The 23,627-nt window shown below is 39.6% G+C and overlaps 3 protein-coding genes across 3 annotated transcripts; 2 read left to right on the plus strand and 1 right to left on the minus strand.

Annotated features, from left to right (window-relative positions):
• Nucleotides 1-270: 270 nt before the first annotated feature.
• DSM5745_05253 (acetyltransferase SAS4-like domain-containing protein) lies at nucleotides 271-3,133 on the minus strand (the record flags this gene model as incomplete). The annotated part of the gene is made up of 3 exons (XM_026747269.1): nucleotides 271-1,280; nucleotides 1,338-2,292; nucleotides 2,492-3,133. The coding sequence occupies 3 exons, from the start codon at nucleotides 3,131-3,133 to the stop codon at nucleotides 271-273; spliced, it is 2,607 nt and encodes an 868-aa protein (XP_026604749.1).
• A 1,650-nt stretch (nucleotides 3,134-4,783) lies between these two features.
• DSM5745_05254 (dihydrodipicolinate synthase family protein) lies at nucleotides 4,784-6,746 on the plus strand (the record flags this gene model as incomplete). The annotated part of the gene is made up of 4 exons (XM_026747270.1): nucleotides 4,784-5,672; nucleotides 5,805-5,926; nucleotides 6,190-6,664; nucleotides 6,703-6,746. 4 exons carry the CDS (start codon nucleotides 4,784-4,786, stop codon nucleotides 6,744-6,746), a joined length of 1,530 nt encoding a protein of 509 aa, XP_026604750.1.
• A 478-nt stretch (nucleotides 6,747-7,224) lies between these two features.
• DSM5745_05255 (beta-N-acetylhexosaminidase) lies at nucleotides 7,225-9,045 on the plus strand (the record flags this gene model as incomplete). Its single annotated transcript, XM_026747271.1, has 1 exon — nucleotides 7,225-9,045. One exon carries the CDS (start codon nucleotides 7,225-7,227, stop codon nucleotides 9,043-9,045), a length of 1,821 nt encoding a protein of 606 aa, XP_026604751.1.
• Nucleotides 9,046-23,627: the final 14,582 nt, after the last annotated feature.

A 23,627-nucleotide genomic window follows, 5' to 3' on the forward strand; every position in this document is an offset into this window, starting at 1 on the left:
GCGTCGCGCCCGTCGTGTATATACCTCTTCTGCTTATTGCATTGCTCAGCATAGCCAATGCTTCTTGTCTATTCTAATAAAGCTTGATGCTTGATATTGATATCACTCTTGACTCTGACGATCATCTCAGAATTGTATAAAGGTAAACTAAACTGGTATCCTCAATGAAAGTAAATATATACAAAGTAGAAGGATTGAACTAGAAGCAACCATGCCACTCCCTACAATTCAAGCCTGAAAAATAAACATAACAAGAATATTGATATCACGTCACCCCAAGCTTGTCCTCTCCCTCTTCATTCGTCTCCTCTTCCTCTGACAATCCTTGATCGCCTCAGGCGTCAGAATGTCCCCAGGAAGTTCAAAATCCCTCTCTCCGAGCTCCGGCACGGGATGCCCAAACGCAAGTCTCGTGCGCCCCTTCCGATTCCCCAACATAGCCTGCGCGCGGAGATGCGGCTTGTCGAAGAACGAAGTGAATGGTTTGAGGGGATCAGGAGGAGGCGGTTGTAATTGTCCAGGCTGCTCCGGTTTTCGCTTTCCGGCTGTTGCGGAACGGGCTTCCTGGATGAGTTGGCGGGCAGCTAGGGTATCGACGTCCGCGTCATCTGAGATTGGTTCGGGGAATGTCGAGGCTTCTTCGTCTTCGTTTTTGTCTTTTGACGCGCTTGTGTTTGCGTTTGCGTATGCGTATGATGATGACTCGGCGGCATCGGAGAGGAAGGACGCCGACGCGGGCTTGTAGTCTTTGTCGAGCTTACGGCGCTTTTCCTCTTCTTTCCAGACCTTGAACTTCTGGAGCAGAGCCGAAATCTCCGCGATGAAGTAGTCGCGTTTCGGCTCGTAGATTTTCTTCTCTTGCTCTGAGAGACTGCGGCCTGGGAAGGTGATGCCCATCACTCGTAGCCAGTCTTGGCTTTGGAGCTCATCCAGGAGTCGGTCTAGTTGTTGCTTCTCGTGCTGAGCGCGGTCGCGTTCTATGTTTCGGAGCTGTTTCTCTTGTCGTTCGTGCCGTCTATGAGCTTTGAAATAGTGTTCTTCGTTCAGTGGATCTTCTTCTGTTTCTTCTTCTTCCTCCTCTTTCTCCTCAAGTTCAGGCTCGGGTTCAGGCTCATTGTTTGACCGTACGTCAGGTAGAGTTATGACTTCGCATTTGTGTAAATTGACCAGAGGGTTTCCAAACGGGGTGTCCGCATCGAAGCCTGAAAAGGCAGAGGGAGGAATGGGAGGCTCGGTAAGGTCGTCAATCAGCTTAATTACTGTATTCCCCGAGAGAAGCTCTACAATTGCCGTTAGTATGCTCCGGTTTTGTTCCGCGCAGCGGATGATGCACGCACCTGTTTTTGGAGGCTCCAAGCTTATGATCTGATCATAATTTGGAAAGTACAGCGCCAATTCGCTCTTCACCCTCGACCCGCCATCGTGGGAGCGAAGGCTCCGCCGCTTCTCCGGAACAGCGCGATCAGCCGTTTCGACAGGTACTGCTAATGTCTGAGGAGTTGATTCTTCCAGGGGTGGTGCGACGGGTGACAGAGCCGGTCGGGGAATCTTTGGTTTAGGAGACTTCTTTGCAGCTTGTTCAGGGTCGAACTTTGACTTCAGGTAATGCGTGAGGCGCCGCTGGCGGTATGCCGTGGAGGTGGGCGTGGGCGTACTACTAGTAGTAGATGGTTTGGGTTTCGGAGTTGCGGATTTGGAGGCGGAGGCGGAGGTGACGGATTTCACTTTCGGGGCAGGAGCAGGAGAGATTGTGTCGAGGGGATCGGGAGACTCGCGACCACCATTCAAGTAGAAGGCCACAGAATTGGAGTTAGGTGTATGGTGCAAGCGGAGGTTTCTAGCTCGAGGCGTGCTGCTACCAGGTGGCGGAGAGGAAGTGGTGTGAGTGGAAAGCGCGAAGAGCGGTCGCGGTCGGCGGAGCTTCGTAGAGTTCGTGGCGGAGGGCGGACTGTCGATTGTAGTATTGAGGAGATCGGGGGAGCTCTTTCGGCGACGCGTAGGCAGCGGATTCAGACGGGGTCGCTTGGGGGGAGATGGTTGAGCGCCCGCGGGATTCTCGCCCGTGTCGTTGGGGTCTCTGCGCAGGACGCGAAGAGAGGACCTCGATCGCGCGGGCATGATGGCCGTGGAGGTCATTGGAATTGTAAAGGAGGCGGGAAACGATGGAGGAGATCGTCGACGCGCTCTGAGCACATAGTATCCCGTTGTGGTTGCTAGATTGACGTGTGGAAGGGGAGATTGGATACGAGAGGAGAGGATGGCGAGAATGACTTGGATTCGGTCAACTCGAGGCTATCGCTGTTTCAGTCACGGCATCTACACAATGGCAATACAAACGAATATAATTATGTTCTTGTGTTGATAGTGCATTATTCAGAGTCTCAAGTAAACGGGATACTCCTACTCGATCGCAGCGTCCATATAATGAATATATATATACTAGCACATCGGCTCTACAAAGCAACTACTTCAACCCCTTCAGATATCTTACCCCGGAGTCCAGCATCCACCAAGCTGTCAACTCATGGACCCAGTTTGCTAGTCCTCTCTCTAGTGGAAGCTTTACCTTCGCGTCCTTCTCCCTCCACATAAGGGTTTCGTTATGGAAGACTACTTTGTCCTCTCTCGTCTCAAGACCGACCACCAACCGTCCTTGGACTCCAAACAAAAACTCAAACTCCACCTTCTCCGCAGTGCACAATCTTACTCGATACGCGTTACAGACCAGATCCCCCTCGGTGAAATCAAGAGTTGCTATGTGCGCCGAGTCAAAGCTCCGAAGGGTCTCTGGGTCCGACGCCGTGAGTTTAAGAAGACGGGCCTGTGGCGAGGCTGCAAATGAAGACATATTTCGGCGAAGAAGGAGCCTCAGCAGTTGATTTAGCTCGAGGTCCGGTAGGCTATGACGAGGAGCTGAAATGGATGCGTAGTCGTAGAGGGTATAGTACCTTGAGCCGAAAGTCTCGGGAGGGATGGAGGAGATGTTGCGAGGTGTTGAGGGCGAGAGCTGGCCGCATTTCGAGAGGTGGGTAACCTGTGATGCGAGATATCGCTTTTTGTGCGAGAGGTATAGAGAGACTGCCAGCGAAAGGCCGCTGATAGCTGCTGCCGTGATGACAAGGGCTTTCCGCATTGTGAACACCTGGTGTGATCTCGGTAGCTCGAGAGATCGGCAGGCAGTCAAATTGGAGGATGATGTAGGCTTGAAGAATGTCATACGAGCTTGAGAAGATGACAAGGTGCGAGTTCGTTCCAGTCGGGGAAGGTCACGGGTTGAATACGAACTTGGCGTTTGTCATCTTGAATAGCTTCGTGTTTATCCGTATTGGGGAATAGGAGACTCTCTTTTGCATTCTAGCATGTTATACATTCTGACTGACACTGGGACTATAGCAGAAGCGATTGTAGCCTTGAAAATGCGCAGTTACCAAGCAAAAGCCAGGACGTGATGCCAAAAGCTGAACCTGATATTAGCGACTTGAACGTCGCAGGCTCCTCGTTGGCTTATGCCACTTTTGCGACTCCCCATGTTGGCTTTGTACGGACGGTATCTGACTGTGGCAGACTTAGGGCTTGGGAAGTTCACCATGATTTCCGGATTGATTCTGTCATCGACCTCGAGAATACGCGCAGGGCCAGGGTCATACTTCGCCAGCCCTAGCCAAGCCACCAGAGCTCACTACACAACCATATATTACCGTGGGTCTTACCCAGAAATCAAGTAATACGAAAAAAGGGTACCGAATCAACCAACTATGTCGCAACAAAGGAAGTCAAAGAGTCCCAGCGCTAATTCCATGTTATATCCTCGACATGACTTGCAGATGGGGGCGGGGGTGGCAATGCGTGTGCCAGTGTGATTTGAGGGATCAATGAAGCTCACGAGGACCAGGACCCATTCGGAGATGTGACCGATGAAGGTGGAGTACTCCATAGAGCACCCGACATTCCGGGGTATGATTGACGATTTGACGAAGCTCGATGCTGCTCATGCCGAGCAACACACGTGGATTGATGCATGGGAGGCGTTGAGTCTTGTGGAATCGTATCACGTCTATTTCAGTTACTTGTTAGTTGCAGCTCTGGAGTTCATTGTTCTCAAAAATGTAGTACAATAGGTACTATACGATGGGAGAGGGTACTCGTAGTTTGTCCCACCAGTCACCGGAGTTGATCCGGTCTCACCATCTTGAGTTTGTTCTTTCGGAAAAAGGCAGCAGGCGTCAAACTAAAGATTTCAATAACCGGCTGGAATTGACTGGGGAAGAACTGGCGCTGCGTCGCTCAAACCTCACCAACGGCCTCTCGACGTTTCGATTTGGGAGGAACATCTTAGTTGCTTGTTGATTGGAGAGCCAGCGCAGGATAAGAGGACGTGGGGGCAACAGCAACGGCAATTCCGAGAGGCAGGCACGTTTCCATCCTGACGAAGATATGAAGCAAAAGAAGAAGTCTGGATGGAGAAGACCCTCTCTGTGTGGGGTTGCGTGGGGGTAAGGCCGAGAAGCTGGATACGGACCACCAGCGACCAGCGATGAGAGCAGCTTCAGTCTTCCAGATCCGGTCGTCTGCTCGCCCCTCTTCGGACTCGCATTCCAAGCTCCATGGCCTCCTCCCTTTTTTAAACCCTTCTACCTCCCCGAGCATTCCTGTTCAGCTCTCCATTTTCTTCTCCGTCTCTCCTCGCTTTTTCCAATCTTTTCCCTCACAGCTTCTATAACCGCAGTAAGTCTTCAAATGGTATGCCTACCTCACCAGCAGGTCTAACAGCTTTGAGTAGGCCATGGTCAATCGTCCTCTCGTCCCTGGTGTCTACGTCCCTACTGTCGCGTTCTTCGCTGAGAACGAAGATGTGGACGTCGCCACCGTCGAAAAACATGCCGCCTACCTCGCAAAATCTGGGGTCGCCGGTATTGTCGTGCAAGGAAGCAATGGCGAGGCAGTCCACCTCGACCGCGAAGAGCGCAACACCATCACATCTGCGACCCGTCGCGCCCTTGACTCTGTTGGCGCGACTTCCATGCCCGTGATTGTCGGCACCGGTGCGCCCTCCACTCGGGAGACTATCAACCTCAGCAAAGACGCTGCGGCGGCTGGCGGTGACTATGTCCTAGTCCTCCCACCAAGCTACTACAAGGGTCTTGTCTCATCGGCTGCTTTACTCGATCACTTCCGCGCCGTCGCAGACGCTTCTCCAATCCCCGTCCTCATCTACAATTTCCCTGGCGCATCTGCCGGGCTCGACCTCTCATCTGACGATATCATCGCCCTGTCTTCACACCCTAACATTATCGGCACGAAACTCACCTGCGGCAACACCGGTAAGCTCACCCGTATTGCTTCGCAGGCTGGATCTTCGTTCCTCACGTTCGGCGGCTCGTGTGATTTCACTCTTCAGACTCTTATTGGGGGAGGTGCGGGCGTTATCGCCGGTACGGCGAATCTCATACCCCGCGCATGCGTTCAAATTATGGAACTTTATCGTGCCGGTCGCGTCGAGGAAGCCCAGAAGATCCAGGCTATCGTGGCTCGTGCGGACTGGCTCGCTATCAAGGGCGGGTTTGTGGCGGTCAAGAGCGCACTGCAATCCTATCGCGGATACGGACAGCAGCCGCGCAGGCCGTGCGTTGCACCTTCGTCGGAGGAAGCAGCAGCCTTGAAAGATGCTTTTAGTGAGAGTATCGAGTTGGAGAGAAAGTTGGAATCGCAATGAACCTGTTAAAAACCTGATCACGAGATAGTTAACGGCCGAAGAAGAAGATACCATAGCACCAGAGCCTTACTTCCTGACCTCACTCATGTAGTTGTCCAGCTATCCGTCATTGATGCCCGAGGATCTGGTATTGGCTGGAACCATCGAGTCACGAGGCTTGTACTGGTCGTTCACAAGCTCTCAGTGTATGTAAAGACAGAGTGGGCCATGGCTGTAGGTGCGCGTCTTTCCGGAATAGCTTGATTTTTCTGCTCGAGAAAAGGATAGTACCCGTCTAATAATGTCAGTGCGTCGCAGTAGCCGCGAGGTAATGCAGATGATGACCCCACGTTTTATTCCGCCAGAAAAAGTGGTTGGATGGGAGAATCTCGCTTCACCATAACGATAACGCGAGGTCGGTGGTTTGTTGTCGTTCGTTCCAATATGTCAAATAACAAAGGTTACACCGTTGACAAGGGATTACTCGGGGTCCCTAGATTGTTTTCGTCTTGCATGAGCCCGTGTCGCGTGTACGCACGAGCTCCAAGGAGCTTTACAACCATGCGCGGGGAAACTGGCCTGAGCTCGTGCGTTTTATTCTCCGTGGCTGCTACGGAGTATCCTTGTCTGAGAACCGGATTGGACCATTGGATAGAGAGCAATTGGATCTCGAAGTTATGCTCCGCGGTTTCTGGAATCTCGATGTGCAGGGTGGCCGCGGGAGCATGCCATTCCCGGCACCAAGCCATGGTATCAAAGCGGAATGTCCCATGGTCCGAGTGATGGTTGTTTATTATAGTTCAACGTGGGGTTTTCGTCGTGATGCGAGAAGTAGATCGACGATTCAACATCAGGCGACATCAGGCGATCAGCTCTCCGAAGCTTCCCTGAGCTCTGTTAATCAAGGCGCAACTCCGGACTACCAAAGAATGGAGAAGAAGCGACCGATAGCAGGCCATGAATATCACTTTAGTAAGTTGAAAGTGACCTTGATCATCTTGGTGATAAAGATGGTGTAGCAGCCAAGCCCAGAATACGAGACGAACTGGTTTAGGGGGCAGACGATTCTTTGACTCCGACTCCAAGAGTGATCTGATGTAACATTAATCGCGCCGGCGATGGAACAGAAGCATTGTTGGCTTGCAAGCCCTGAGCTAAAGAAGAGTACTGACCAGTTGGAGTTGGCAGCGAGGCTGTTAGCTTCGGTGGCTTTCTTGACCTCACATGCGATAAGATAGAGACTTGGAGATGGAGAGTATTCAGACTCGGAGGAGTAGCGCCTTGCTTGGAGATTGAACAAGTGGAGTGAGCATTTCTCGCGTGATGAGGAATGTCCAAGGATTGTTGATCAAGGGAAGTTTCAAAGAGGACGAGGCAGGGTGTTTGTATAAAGGCCGCCGATCGGTTGATCTGCAGCGCCGGACTCTGACCTGCATCTCAACTTTAGAACTCTCCTTTTCAACACTCGATCTCTCTCTCTTTCTCTGATTCCGAATTTACGACTGTTTATGTGTTCTTATCTCTAAAAGATCATGACCTACGCCCGCCTTTACGCCGCGCTGCTCGCGGTGGCTTCCACGATCGCCGCCGTCCAGGTTAACCCTCTCCCAGCTCCGCGCAACATTACTTGGGGCAATTCGGGCCCAAAACCACTGTCGGATGTCACTTTGCGTGCCGAACGAGATACAGAAGATAGCGTCCTCACAAATGCGTGGGATCGCACCTGGGAAACAATTATTTCGCTAGATTGGACCCCCGCCGGAGTCGAAGCACCCATTCCTAAATTCGACGAGTTTCCGACCTCGACTCCATCTGCTAGTGCCTCTGCAAGTGCTGCTGCTAAAAGGAAGCGCGACGCAGTGCCGCTGCGCTTCGTCGATGTGGATGTCGAGGATTGGAATGCCGATTTACAGCACGGGGTGGACGAATCCTATACTCTTGACGCTAAAGATGGCTCGGGAGCGATTGAGATCACCGCGAAGACCGTCTGGGGCGCTCTCCACGCTTTCACTACACTCCAGCAGTTGGTCATTTCGGACGGGCATGGAAGACTGATTATTGAGCAGCCGGTTCACATTGAGGATGCGCCTCTCTATCCGTACCGCGGAATCATGGTTGATACTGGTCGCAATTTCATCTCTGTGCCCAAGCTCTACGAGCAACTGGATGGAATGGCACTGTCGAAGCTCAACGTCCTCCATTGGCATTTGGACGACACCCAGTCATGGCCTGTGCACATCGACGCCTACCCGCAGATGACCAAGGACGCATACTCCACCCGTGAGACCTACTCACACGATGATCTGCGCAATGTTGTTGCATATGCCCGCGCTCGTGCAATCCGTGTGATTCCCGAAGTCGACATGCCCGCTCACTCCGCATCTGGATGGCAGCAAGTTGACCCTGAGATCGTGGCTTGTGCGAATTCCTGGTGGTCCAATGATAACTGGCCGTTGCATACTGCAGTCCAGCCGAACCCCGGACAGCTCGATATCATCAACCCCAAGACTTATGAAGTCGTCCGAAATGTGTACGAAGAGCTTTCGGGCATCTTCGACGATAACTGGTTCCACGTTGGTGGCGACGAGATCCAGCCAAACTGTTACAACTTCAGCTCGTACGTTACCGAATGGTTCCAGGAGGATCCTTCGCGTACATACAACGACCTCATGCAGCACTGGATCGACACCGCCGTACCAATCTTTGAGAGTGTCAGCGAGTCCCGACGCCTAATCATGTGGGAAGACGTTGTCCTCAACACCGAGCACGCCGACGACGTCCCAACAGACATCGTCATGCAAAGCTGGAACAACGGCCTCGAAAACATTGACAAGCTCACCGAGCGCGGCTACGACGTGATCGTTTCTTCCTCAGATTTCATGTATCTCGACTGCGGCCGGGGAGGCTATGTCACCAACGACGACAGATATAACGTGCAGGATAACCCGACCCCCGACACCCCCAACTTCAACTACGGCGGCATCGGCGGGTCCTGGTGCGCCCCTTACAAGACATGGCAGCGCATCTACAACTACGACTTCACCCTCAACCTCACCGACGCCCAAGCAGAGCACGTCATCGGCGCCACCGCACCGCTCTGGTCCGAACAGGTCGACGACGTCAACGTCTCCAACCTGTTCTGGCCCCGTGCTGCAGCCCTGGCAGAGCTCGTCTGGTCAGGAAACCGCGACGCGAATGGCAACAAGCGCACGACGCTTTTCACCCAGCGCATCCTCAACTTCCGCGAGTACCTCGTTGCGAACGGCGTCATGGCTGCCACCTTGGTTCCGAAGTACTGCCTCCAGCATCCGCATGCTTGCGATCTGAATTACGACCAGACGGCCCTTTACTAGTTGATTTGATATCTTTATTCACCGTAGCATACTAGTTATTTGCAACCTGATGATCTTGCAAGCGAATACATAACGAGATAAAAATATTCCCTGCTGAAGGCTAGGCCGCAGGTATTGATTTTGTACATCTCTCTATGCCGTCCTGAACAAGGGTGAACTTGTACTTTCAGTGCACTGCATATACTTTAGGTACCTACCAAGCTCAGCTTTACCGCTAGCCCTGAATCGAAGAGCCATATATCTGATATTCTTTCCGTAGAATCTACGCTAAGTAGACAAGAAGTTAGGGAATCAAGTATAATAAAGCGCAGCACTTGTCTGCAGTGTGTAAAACGTATAGTTTTATGCCAGTATAGCTGCCAGATTTCTAATGAACGAAGCAGTCTGAATTAACGACGAGAGCTATTTAATACCAGCAGTACCAACCAACCTGCCTATCTGAACCGTCTAAGTTGCTTCGTGAATGCCTCCGTCGGGTCTTGACTCGCGAATATTTCCCTGGTACCTTGCAAAATGGGACAAGGATGGATAGGCCAGGGCGTGTTTCTAGATCTGTAAGTCCACGTGTTAATCTAGATCTGACCTGGTACTTGATTGGACAAGATAGGGAGAGATATGAGAGAGTAGCGTTGGCGATTGTTGGACTGTCCATGCTCTACGGCATAATTCACCCTTCCTTTGCCCAAACATAGTGATAGGCCGGTGGGTGTGAGGTAGGTAGTACCTTCTGCCAAGTTCCTATGCGGAAGCCGTCAATTGAGGACAGAATACAGAACTCGTAAGGTGGCGAAGATGCAAAGATCAACCACCTGCATCAGCCCATCGTTGCAGTGAGTACTTCTGAAACGAGCCAAGGTATGTCAGCAGCGGACAACGATTGGCAGTCAGCGATAAAATACTCTATGAACAGAGCGCAACAGACCGAGTACCCGGTTTCAATAAGGAGAGCAGGTGCCACGCAATCAGCACGATGAATGACCAATTAATCTTTCCAATGCAGAGAAAAGGGGCCGTCGGGTCCGACGAGCAGAAAATTGGAATTCCAAATTCCCAAGCAACATGCAGAGCCAACAGACCAACCATCGCAAGAATCAAAGGATGCCGTTGAGATGGGTGGCCTAAGGGATAGATTCACCCCGACAGTACGATTTGGCATCGCGGGTAAACCGATGCTCCTAAAGATAATTGGATGAGGCTTCAGATGAGGCTTTAGCATGCTGGACTAATGAGCATGCAGGGACGCCATCGTGTCCGCATGGCCGGGTAAGGTTTTTCATCCTGTGTACTCTGTAGTCTGCAACTGTTTCAATAGTAATACTAATCCCGGTCATTAGCATTGCAGTGGTGGCTTAAGTCCGTGACTTTGGTTTCTGATACACAAGAAGCCCGTGATAGGGCCGGACATTGTCCGAGTCCAGCTTACTCAGGTCGCGACATTCGACATGAAACGTCCTGCCGATGGCTGACGTGCTTCGTACTTGGCCCGTTAGCGGCTTGTGCACTCTGCTTGACAATGGCACTAAAATAGCGACGGCCTCGTGGCCGGGAGATTGGGATGGAGATTGGGGAACAAGACGAGTGGGCCCGTCAGACTCAGCCCTGTCGTTAGCTTGATTGCAGGATTGAAGGAGTACCTTAGTTACAGTAGCCATAATAGTACCGTACTAACGAGTAGAGGCTCCGGGGATCCCGACAACTAGTTTAGTCTTGGAGATTCGTGGCTGCAGTGAAGAAAAGACGCAAGTAGGAGGTCGAATGGCGCCGGCCGTTCAGCTGCCTTGTCGATGCCAAAGGGCCTTGCGGAGGCAATGATTTGTTCAGCTGCTTCCACATCATCAGTGCGATCATTTAACGGGCGCGCTAGGACGGGATATGGATGCTTGTCGTTCTTCCAAGTGGCGGATATGCATATTGTTGCATCCATGACCGGGCACTGAGGGTCTATTCACGCCGAGAAATATAGGGCTGGTAGTCTCTCTCACTGCGTTGCTTTGGCCCTGTTCCTTTGGGCCGGAAGGGCCCCTGCGGACGGACTCACGCGTGGGCTGCAGGGCGAGTCCGCAAGAGTCGGTCAAGCTAGAGCGGTGCATGCGTGGTGAGCAGACAAGGTGTTGATTGATGAAAAGGGGAAGGAATTGATCCCTGTAGAACAGTCATTTGAGTGAGGCTTAGACGCATGGAACGACGACTTACTGACAGTGCTGCATCCGGGGGTTTCAGCCCTACGGGATCAGTTCTAAATGATATTCGCGGCCCGCAGGACGTTTGTTAGTACTGTCTGCACTGCACGGACTACTCCGTACTCCGTAGTCGCTTTTCAAAATGCGAAGCGCGCATATGAGGCTCAACAGCGCCAGCCGGCCCACGCAGGACCATCGATCGCCCACAGTCAACAACGTCAAAACAAGATCCCGGATATGGGTATGACTGAGCAGCAGGCTGTCTCAGATGGTGGTCCCATCAGCCAATATCCTGGGACCCGGGACTGGAAGCCTGAACGACGAGCGTATAACGAGCATGCGTCTGGCAACTGCCCCCGGTCCAGACACGGACACTAAGGAAGGAAGACCTAAGCTTGGCGAGTAGGCCAATAGTAAGGATGATCGCTATTAGAACCCCGGATAGTGAGCAGCGCTAGTACTGCTGTAAGATACGGAATTAATGGGAGGCCTTACCGCAGCACTGCTGACCGAGCCTTCTGTATGGGGACCGGCAAATTGCTCACCAAGAGACACGGTGAGAAAACAGCGCTAATTAGGGAGACTGTTTTGGGAAGCGAGATAGCCTCTCGATATTAACGAGTTCTCCTTTTTATCCAGGGATAATTTGCCCGATCATTGGAGGATCGCGATTGATAGAGCGGCTGCCACGTATCTGGCTGATTCAGGCAGGGAAAAAGGAAACATTTTGTGACCAGAAAGGCAGAGACTCGACCTCCACTTGTTTGTGGTTGCTTTTTTTGCTCACTCGCGCCTTGTGCAACTTCGGCCGATGCCTCGTGGCTGACAGCTGCAGGCATTATTCAGGTCTCAAAAATGGGGACTTTGTGATAGAGCAGTTGCAAAGCTTGGCGGAATGACCGGTCGGAGAGGCCGGATCTTAATTTGTCCTGCAGATCTTGTCTCAGCAAAGGGGCGGCCACTTTCCGCAGGTCCGCAGCACTCTCCAGTCTCCGCCGAGCCCACTGTGGACAGAGTACGGAGTAGGCAATGCTATGGCCCACGATCGTTGGAGCAGTTGAGGGCTATTCGGATAATTCGGTATCGACCCGACGTTAGCCCGATGGGAATGGGATATTCGTCGGCTACCATGGCTTAGCAATCAACAGGAGGAGTAGTGGAAGAGAGATGGAGTGCTTCGAGAGTGCCAGAGTGGACATGACTGCGGACGGAAGGTGCTGTTCTTGGCAGGGTCTGGAGTGGGCAAGTTGCGTACGGAGTATGGTACTATAGAAAAGCCTCAACAGCCCCTTACAAGTTTGTCACACCACGCAATAATGCCACGAGCGCCATGCCATGTGAGCGCATGGATGAGTCGCGAGTCTCGATCCGTCTTACTCTCCTCTCAGGACTCAGGTTCTCCTGAAGGGCTGCACTACGAAAGGACGGAAACGGAAATTCTCGACGGAGATAACAAGCGCCTGATCCTGGGAAAGCTTCTACATATTATCTCGAACGAACTAAGGGCCACATGGCTTGGAGACCCATTCAAACCAGCTGTTTCAGGAGTTCAGAATAAGCTGATTCTGGTTCAGCCAAACTTCAGGTACCGAATATCTAAATCTCTGGGCCGGCGCCCTCTCAGGCTCACGTGGATGGCTCGAAGTCGGTGCACATACTAGTAACATACCACGAGCTATGTGCACGATCGGCTCCGGGCCTTGAGTCGAGATTCCCATATTCTATACTTCGCAGAAGTTACTACTGCCTTTTCGGAGCACAGTTGTTCCCTGAGAGCGAACAGACGACAGGAATTACAGTATACCATGAATCGTATACGTACATTATTGGATCCCCTTGAGACTGCCATAGCAAATTCTATGCGACGAATACTCCGTATGTCCACGGAGCTAACCCCTATTGAATAAAGGCATCCTGACCAGTGGCCGGGGCGATATCTCGGATTCCCCATCAAGAATGCCGCGCCTCTGATCGACATCCTTCAAGGCTCTGCCGCTCTAGCCTCTCAGGAGGCTTTAAACCTCGAACGTTATTACTACTGTTGGGAATGGAGTACGGATATCGCCCCAAGATTTCCTTATTGTTGACGCTTGACAGTCATCTACTTCGCGAGGGCTAACTTTGTTTGGTTGTCCCAATGTTGATTGAGACTGGGAGTCGTGAAACTGAAGACTGAAGTGACTGTGGGACTCTTCAACGGCCGCCCGTTATGCACACGAATTGGCCAATGGAAACTCATGATCAAAGTCTCCGCTCATACTCCACAGAGCCTCTTTGCTCGTAGAGTCATAGCTGCTAGCAGCTGCGGCCTGCCCCTATCAACCAGCTTGATCAACTGACTCAGTCTCCAGAGCCTCGCCTCAACAAAAATCTGACTGATCAACAACTCAACTTCAAGCTCTTCCTTCCGCTCCCGCGCGGGTCGAACACTATCCGAGCATCCCATGCACGCGCTGGTTCCGAAATGCCTTCAGATGATCAGCTCAAGCAAATTCCCGGATTCCGTGTTGCGCCGTAATCCGTACGTGCTAGAAGGCTCCGCGCCATCCCTAAGCACTCCTATCTACTACAAAACCTGGCATTATTAATGTTCCGACAAGATTACTAAAGTTACGAATTGATTACCAAACTCTTTACACCAGTCACGGCAGGCGGGGTTTCTTCAGATGGTCATCGCCACCCTCCTAACGAACATGGGAGGCTATCTATCCACTAGCCCGAGCCATAATCAATGCTAAAGTTGCAGGATGAATGCTTGGCCTAGGTCGTCGCCATATTACAGTAATCATACAGAACAACCTTCACATCTTCACCTACCTATGGCAAAGCCAGTGGCCGTCATCAATGCGCACGCGATATCTTGTGCAACCCAAACCACGAGGCGCTGCCCCCGCCCTCCACTGCAGGCGTGCAACAGCCTCCCCGGAATTCCAAATTGGAACCTTGCAAACCAGCAATAATACGCCCACGAGGCTAGCTTATCCATTGGCGAACCGCTCGTCCCACCCACGTCGTGCCACGAGGCGGTTTTGGAGTCGAACCCTGATTCCAGTTTCCATACTTAGTCAGGCCACGTTTTGAGCTAGAGTCGCCGCTGGCGGCCGACAAACCACGGTTGCGCCTCGCTCGCTCTGGATGCTTGATCTGGACCGCTGAGCTCGGTGCCATGGTGCTGAGCACATTGATTGATAGATAATTTCTCACAACTTGGGGGCCAAACTTCCCGTCTTCTTCAACTTATTTCCTCTTTTCTCTCTAGTCACTCATCGCATAATCCCAATCTATATCCGTCGAGGCTGTGGCCACTCGCAAGATAAGTAGCACTAATCTAGTGCCACATACTTGCCGACCGATCCATTTTCTCAGCACCCAATAATGTTGACTATGCTGGATACTGGATAATTAGTACAATACGAGCCGGGGAATCACAGCTCGATCCGAGGACTCGGCGTTTGGACGGCACGTGGCGACTGGCCGCTTGTCCAGGAACTGCTACTTACTGTACGCCGTACGGACTATGGAGTGCTGTGCCGCAGATTAGATTTAGGGCACGTTAGGGTTGTACAATTTACCGTAAAGAATAATTCCTTACCCAAAATTGCTGACCGAGGTTCATTCATTACTGACGAAGTAATGAATCACGTGACATAAAAGTGGGTCTAAACTAACTAATTAAAGTATAGCTTAGCGCTTAGCTTTTTTACTAGTTAATTAAATGCGGGGATTTTTAACCACTTGCATAAAAAAAATACTAAAGACCTATATTTATAATTTACACCTTATATTTAATAAAATATATATTTTTAAATATTAAAACTTTACCACCCCTATTAAAAAATTAAAAAACTTTATTAATATAATTAGGTCACAAAATCCTTTATTAAAAAAAAATTTTATATATACTATTATTATTAAAAAGGTATTTTTATATTTTTATAATTTTTTTTAGATTTTCTAACATGTTTTAAAAACCTTTTTTTAAATTATAATTATTAAATATAAATATTGCACCTAAACACGCGTTAAAAACTTTATTTAATAAAAAACCTACCTTATAAAAAAGTGTATTAACTACCTTGCCTTAGTTAAATTAATACCTTTAGGCCTTTTTTTTAATTAATTAATTTTTTTTTTAATAGTAATTTTAAGCAAAAAGCTTATTAACTTATTAAAATAGCTATTTTTACTAGCGCGCGGCTTTTTTTTTTTTTAATAACCCTTATTTTTAAAAACTTTTTTTTTTTTAATATAAAGGCTTTGGATTATTATAATATTACTAGCCTAATTTTAAACTAGTATTATACTTAAATTTTAAAGCTTGTAATTATAAAGCTTTTAAAAACATGCTATTTTAATATTATTATTAATAAAATAACTATAGTTAATAAATAGCAAATAATAACTATGTGTTTTAATACTTATAAAAACTTTTTTTTTTACTACTTTAAAAAACCGGGGGATATAGCTTTAAATATAGATTAAGTTTTTAATTAAATATATAATTATATTAAAAAGTACTTTACTAAAAATAAGGCTAGTATTAACTTTTTTTATATTAATTTTTTATTTTTTAATATTTATAATATTATAATAATTATATAGGATTATTTTATAGCAAAGCTAGGTATAAAACATGTTTTTTATATCCCTTATAATTTACATGGCCTTTAGCTAGTTATTAAGGATTTTTTTATTAAATTTTATCCTTTTATTAAAGCCACCTTTAACAAGGCCTTAAAAATTATATTACACTTTATTAAAGTGCCTAGATAGTTAAAAAAACTTCATGCCTTTTAAATTATTAAGTATAAAAATATTAAGGCCTTAATTACTTTAATTATTACTTGCTAGGGATCTTAATATAACATGCTTATTTTTATTTAGTAAACTTAAAAAGTTATAAAAAACTAGGCCTATAAGTTTATAACATAGCTAGTAAAAAAAATTAATTTTAAAATAACTTTAATTTATATTAATTTAGTTTTTTAAAGTAATTTAAATAACCTTATTTAATTACTTAAGCTACTAAATCTAAAAATCACTATTTTTAAAGGCTAGTAATTAAATTTTATAATAATAAGCCTTTAAAATTACCCGCTTAATAATAATAATACTAATAATAATACTAATACCTAGGTAATTAACCACTAGCTAAAGCTTTAAAAAAATCTTAAAAAAAAATTAATAAAGCCCCCCTTTAATACTAATTTAGCTTAGTATTTTAACACTAAATAGCTTTCTTAAATAAATTAATAAATAATAACACTTTACTAGCTTTCCTACTATCTTTATTTACTTAACGCCTACAAGCAGGTTGTTATCACTGTTATGGTGTTGCAACTGCGCAGTGTTATAATAACATAATCCAGCGGCCTGAGGCCGCCGGGCGGAGGAACTTTAGCGCTAAACTAGCCACGTGCTAAGGCAGCGGCTAGTTATATAATATATAAAATACTAAGTTTAACTTTAAACTTTAACTTAAAAAAATTAGTAATTAGTTCCTACTATAAATATATAATACCTTTTTTATTATAATAATTTATATTTTTTTAAGCTTACTGTAGTATATAAATATAACTTATAGTTTTAATTATTTTTTTTTTTAAAAAAAAACTTATTTTATATAATAGCTAGGTAATAAACTTAATCCTAGAAATTAGTAAATAACACTTTAAAAAAGTAATTATAAACCCTAACTTAATAATTAACTAATATACCTAAAAAAAAATTTATAAACTTTTAACTAAAAAATCCTAAGGGCACCCCTGCTATTAAATCCTAAATTATATAAAAAATATTAAAATATAAAGGGCCCGCCCAGGGATAAGAAAATAAAAATAGTAAAAAAATTATTAAAAAGTTATAGGTAATACTAGAAATAATTTTAATAAAAAAAAAAAAATTATAGGAGTAAAAATGCTGTAAAAAAAAAAAAATATTAATAAATTTATACTTAAATTAAAAAGGCACGTTAATAAATTATAAGGGCTAAAGCTAATTAATAAATATATAATATATTTATTTAATTTATTAAGTAATTAATAGTTTTTTATTAAATAAACTTTAATAACCTTATAATTTTAAAAAAGACCGCTAAAGGGGTTACAGTAATAATAATATAACTTAAAAAAAACTTTTTAAAAAAGTTATTATTTATAAAACCATACCAGGTAAATAATGTTAAAAAATTTAATAATTAAAAGTTAAATATAAAAATATACTTTAAAACCTTCCTAACCTACTACCTAAATAATAGCTATAAAATATCTTAATTTATTAAATTTTTAGTAAAGGACCGCAGGCAGGAATAATTTAATATTTATAAAATAAAAATTATATTTACCTAAAAAAATTTTTTTAATATATTAATTAAAATAATTAATAATAAGATAGTGCTAATTAATAACTTGCTAATTAAGTAAGGTAATATAAAGTAGTAATTATAATAAATTATTAGGTAATTTATATAATTACTAGACTAAATTAAGAAATACCTACTTTATAAATATAATAATAATTAGCACCAAGAACACCTATACCAAAAGATCTTAAAAAATATATAAAAAAAGTTTTTTATTTATAAATACTAAAAACTAAAGTGCTATAATAACTATATATTATACTTAATAAGTATTAAAAATAACATGCCCAAGTAAAAAAAAACTATTATAAAAAAAAAAAAAGTTTTTTAATTAAACTTATATAAAACTATTAGTAACTAAAGTTAGGGCGCTTTTTACTACTAAAAAAAGTATAAAAGTAAATACTAGTATAAAATAACCTAATAATTTAAATAATTTTTTATTTATAAAAAAGCCATACCCAGGCAAATACTTAAACTATAGCCATGCTAAATACTTTAAGTAATATTACTAGTTACCAGGCAAAGGTTAAAAAAAAAAGCGCTTTTATAATAGTAATTTTTAAGTAAATCTAGTAATATAAAAAATATAAAACCTTAAAGCTTTATATAATATAAGCTTTAAAAGTTTATATAAAATAAAAAAATACACCATAGGCCTAGGTAATTTAAATAAAAATAAAAAAAAAAAATAAAAAATAATAATATACAAGGATTTTTATTAATTTTAAAGTAAAAGTAAATTTTATAAACTAGCGCTAGGCAAAGTCCTACTTAATATAAAATAAAGGGCTAACTTATAAAGTATATATAGTTAATAGCTATATAGTAATATTTTACAGGAGATATATACTTATAGTTTATGCTAAAAATTTTACGCGTAATATATAGTATTATTAATAAAACTTTAAAGTTATTAATATTAATAATTATAATATAATTTTAGGATTTCCGTGGCTACTAGCCATAATACCTATTTTAAATTAGTAAACTAGTAATTAAATATATAGTTAAAAAGTAAAGTATAATTTTAAATACTTGTAGTATATAATAACAGCATAAAAATATATTATAAAAATTATTATAGGAGTTAAAGTATTTTTAGTATAAATTTTTAAGTAAAAAAATTATATTATAATATACCTTAATAAGGTAAAGGTTAAAAAAATCCTGCTACCTAAATAATACTATAAATATATAAATATATTTTTTAAAATAAAAGTAAATATTCTTGTATTTTATTAATCTTATAATTATATAATTAAGTTATAATCTAGTACTAAGCCTTTAAGCAAGTATATTTACTTATTATTTTTAAAAAAGCTTAAGGTTTTATATAAATATATTAAAAAAGCACTTAAAAAAAATTAAATATACTTATTTAAAAGCCCTGCGGGAGCTTTAGTGCTATTTATATTAAAAAAAATAATGGCCTATATTTTTATGTAAATTATTAAGGCCTAAATACTATTATAATTAAAAATATGTACTTATTATTACTACTTAACATAACTTTTAACTATTTAAAAACAGGAAAAATCTTTATATAGCTAGATTTATAAAACATGTATTATAAACTCTAAATTCACAAGAAAAATAAGTAAAAAATAGTGTTTAAAACGCAATTTAAACTTTATAAATATTAAGTTATATTATTTAAACTAGTAAATACACTAGTAATATTTTAATTTTATATAAACCACGCCCTAGCTAGGCTAATTAATATAATTTATATTACCTATTTAAATAATATTATTATTTTCTTGGAGAACAAGAAGGAATATAAATAATATATATAAATAGTTTTTAAAAAACTATATAATTTTAAGCTATACACAAAAGTTAGTAAATACTTATTTTATATTAAGAAAATTAACTTCTTAGGCTTTATTATAACCACTAATAAAATTAAAATAAAACTAAAAAAAGTCTAGACTATTATAAAGTAGCTAATACCAAAAAATATAAAAAAAGTAATATTTTTTTTAGGATTTTGTGGCTTTTATTAAAAGTTTATTAAAAATTATAGCCAAGTTGCGGCAGCGCTATTTAACCTTATAAAATTTAATATAATTATAAAATACTTACTAAAAAAAAAGGCCCTAAAGGTATTTAATATATTATATTTTAAATTTATAAAATAGCTATTACTATAATACTTTAATCTTAAATTACACATGTAGTTATAAACTAACACCTTAAGGTATATTATTATTAAAGTATTATTTTAATTAGTAAAAAATATATAATAGCACTTAATTACCTTTTAGTCTTATAAATTAAAAAACACGGAAACCTGGTATAAAACCTATAACTTTAAAATACTTATAATTATAAAATACTTTTAAGTTTAAAGACACTATTTTAAGGGCAGTAAATTCCTTATTAAAATACTTATAAATTATAATAACCTATAATAATTTATAATAACTAAGGACCTAACGCGAAGACAAGTGTGATAAGCTAAAAAACTTATAATTTTTAACTTTATTATTAAATACTGCCCGGGGGAAAAAAACCCGGTAAATACTTTAAGTAAAAAAGTAAATTATATTTTAAAAAAAAAAAAAAAAGCTATAGGCGGGATAGTCCTTTGCAAATTATAAAAGTAATTAAATAATTAATTACTACTATACCTAAAGTTTAAATTATAACTTAATATATAAGCTATTATAGTAAACAAGAACCTATATATAAATAAATTATAATTAAGTATTATAAAATTACTTTAAATAGCCTAAGAATATAATAAAAAATCTAAAAAAATAAAAAATAACCTTGTAAATCTAGATTATAAAAAAAACCTTAAGTATTAAAAAGTAATAAATAATAGCTTATTACGCTTTAAAAACTAAGTTTACATGCTAAAGTTAATAGTATTTTATAAAAAAATTATAAGAGCAAACCATAATAAGCCCTAAGGTAGGTATTAAGGTATTAATATAATTATTATAAATATTTTTTAAAAATATTATTAGCTAAATATAACCAAGTATATTAAAAAATATATTAAAAAATATAATAGCTGCTAATAAATCACGGTTTATAGGCATAAATTATATAAATTATTAAAATTATTAAGCTTATTAAGGGCACTTATAAAATAAATTAGTATAAACTTTATTACTAGTTTATTATTTATAAAGTATAATAAGCGTGTATATAACACTATTTTAATAGTGGTTAAAATATATACTAAATTTATATAATATATTTTATACTTAAAAAATATTAACGCGGAATAACTTGCAAATACCCTTATAAATAATATTTTTTACTTTATTAATATACTAAAAAACATGGTTAGTAACTATAAAAGTTTTTTTACTAGTATATTTTAGGCTATACTAAGCTACTACCTAGGTGTAAAATAAAAATTATTTACTATATATTACCTATAAATAAATAGCTAAACTAAAAGATAAAACCAAGTTCTTAAATACTACCTCCGCGCTTATATTAACTAGCACTAAAATAACTAGTTATAGTAAATTAAAATAATATAATTTATAAATAATAATATATATAAGTAGTTTATAGGTTGCACACCTACTAAAGCTTTTATAAATTTAAAAATAACTATATATATTAATATTAAGGGGCCCGACCAGGCATTAAAAATTAAACTTTAAAAAATTATAAAGTTTAAGAAAATCCGCGCGAATTTAGAGAAGTAATTATAAAAGTTAAAAAAAGCTATAGTAGTTTAATATAATAAAAAGCATAAGAAAATAAGCTTTAAAATTAATAATTATATTATACTTTATATAAAAAATATTAAGTTAGCAAGACTAAATTATAAATTAAGTAAGATATTTATTAGCTTATTTTTAGTAATTATAAAATAAAAAAAATAGTTTTATAAGCTGCTGCTCCCACTAAATATATAATAATTATATAATATTTTTTATATTATACTTTTAAAATCTTACCACGGTAACCTATCCTAAGTATTAAATATTAGTTTTATACTAGTAAATAGTAAGAAAAAATACTTTATTAAAAAAATCCTTAATATTTATAAATTTAAGGGCAAGGTATAATACCTTATAAAATAGTAAAAATAAAATAATATAAAAAATAATACATAAAAACTAAAGGCTTATATAGCTAAAATTATAGTACTTAAAAATTTTAAAAAAACTTACAAGGATAAATTGCGTAAAGCAAAGAGATGTTAAATATAAATATTTATATTTATAACTTACGCGCATTTATAAAAAAAAAAAACATGTTATTTTTATTAATTAGCAGCGCCCGCAGGGCCTTTTAATAAAAAAAAAATAAATAAAAAAAATAAAAAATAATAAAAAATTTAAACAAGTAGTTAAGCCGCGCGGCACGCGGTACTTAATATATATAAAATAAGAATTAAGCCTATAAGGGCGCTAATACCAACACCTAGTATAAAAGTAACCCTAATAAAAATTTTTAAAAGTGCTAAAGCGTAGCACACCCCGCACTAAAAATAATAAAAATTTATAAAAAAATTAGTAATATAATATAGTGTAAACTAAAATATATAAATATATACTTAATAGCTAAAGCTATATTAGTATAAAAAAAGACTATAATTATTAAAGTAGCACTAAATAAAGGTTTAAAAATTAAGGAGGAAATTATTATAATAAATTAGTAAACTAAAATATAATAACACTATAAAAAAAAGATTAACTTATATAGTAAATTATTATTTTTATTAAGGGGGGTATTAACCTATAAAGTAAAATTAAATATAAATATAATAATATTTACAGGGTTAGCTACTTGTGTATTATTAGCTATAGTAGTTTACTTAATAATTACTTTAAATACTTAATAAGCCGCCCTTAAGGTAGTAAGATTTTTATAAGCTTATAGACTACTAGTTTTTACATGCATGGTATTAATAATATTAAAAATATTTTATAACTAGTTACCCACTAGGGTAATATTAATAATTATATACTTTAAAAACACCTTTTTTATATTATAATAAAACTAGCACTTCCTACCCCCTTGGTTATAAATAAGGGCTTTTATTATAATATTTATAATAAATATATTTTTATTTTAGTATTTTATAATAGTAACATATATAACACACCATGGGATATAAAAATTAAGTAATAAAGTTATAAAGCCCGGGGGTGGTAAAAAAAAAATATTAATAAGAGCCCTATTAGTAGGGGCGGTAGAAATAATAATAGGGGTAGTAATAGTAATAGTAGCAGCAGGGGTATGTAAGTATTAAAATTAAATTATTTTAATAGCTAGTATATTAATAGTTATTAATATATAAGTAAAGGGTAGGGAAATATAATTTTATATACTAAAGGTAAAATAAAAAGTAAAGGCTAAAACTAAGGCTTAACTACTATAATAAAAAAATATAAAATAAAATATTATAATAAAATAAATAATTACTAATAATAATATCTAAAGCGCGATATAAAACTATATTAAATATTAAAGTAAAAAAAATATAAAGCAAAGGGCAAGCATAAAAAACCTTAAAAAAAAAATAGGGTTAAAAACATGTGGTATAATAAAGGCTATAATAAAAATAAATTATATTTAATTTAACTATTAAAAATAATTTTAAAAATATAAAAATAACAAGAGCTAAATACAAAAAGCTTATTAGCTAAATTAAAAAGGTAAGTATATAGTAAAATATAAAAAAAAGGTAAATAAAAGGCTAATATAATAATATATTAATAGCTAAAATAAAATAACTATATATTATAAATAGCTACTAAAAATATTTAAAAAAGTGTAAAAATAAGGAAATTTAGCTATTTAAAGCTTAAAGCTTTATTATAAAAATTAAGTATAAAGTAAAATAAAATATACAAGCTAAATAATACTAATATAAAACTAATATTATTAAAATAAATAATATAATACTTAAAAAGTATAAAAAAAGGTAAATATAAGGTATTCTAACCCTAGGAATATAATTAAATAATTAAAAAGTAATAAAAATATAATAAAAAGGTGTATACTTATAGCAGGCATTTTTAATTAAGTTATAAAAAAAACTTAAAAAAAAAAAAAAA

The sequence above is a fragment of the Aspergillus mulundensis genome (genome assembly GCF_003369625.1).
Source record: "Aspergillus mulundensis strain DSM 5745 chromosome Unknown scaffold_4, whole genome shotgun sequence".
Classification (NCBI taxonomy): Eukaryota; Fungi; Ascomycota; class Eurotiomycetes; order Eurotiales; family Aspergillaceae; genus Aspergillus; species Aspergillus mulundensis.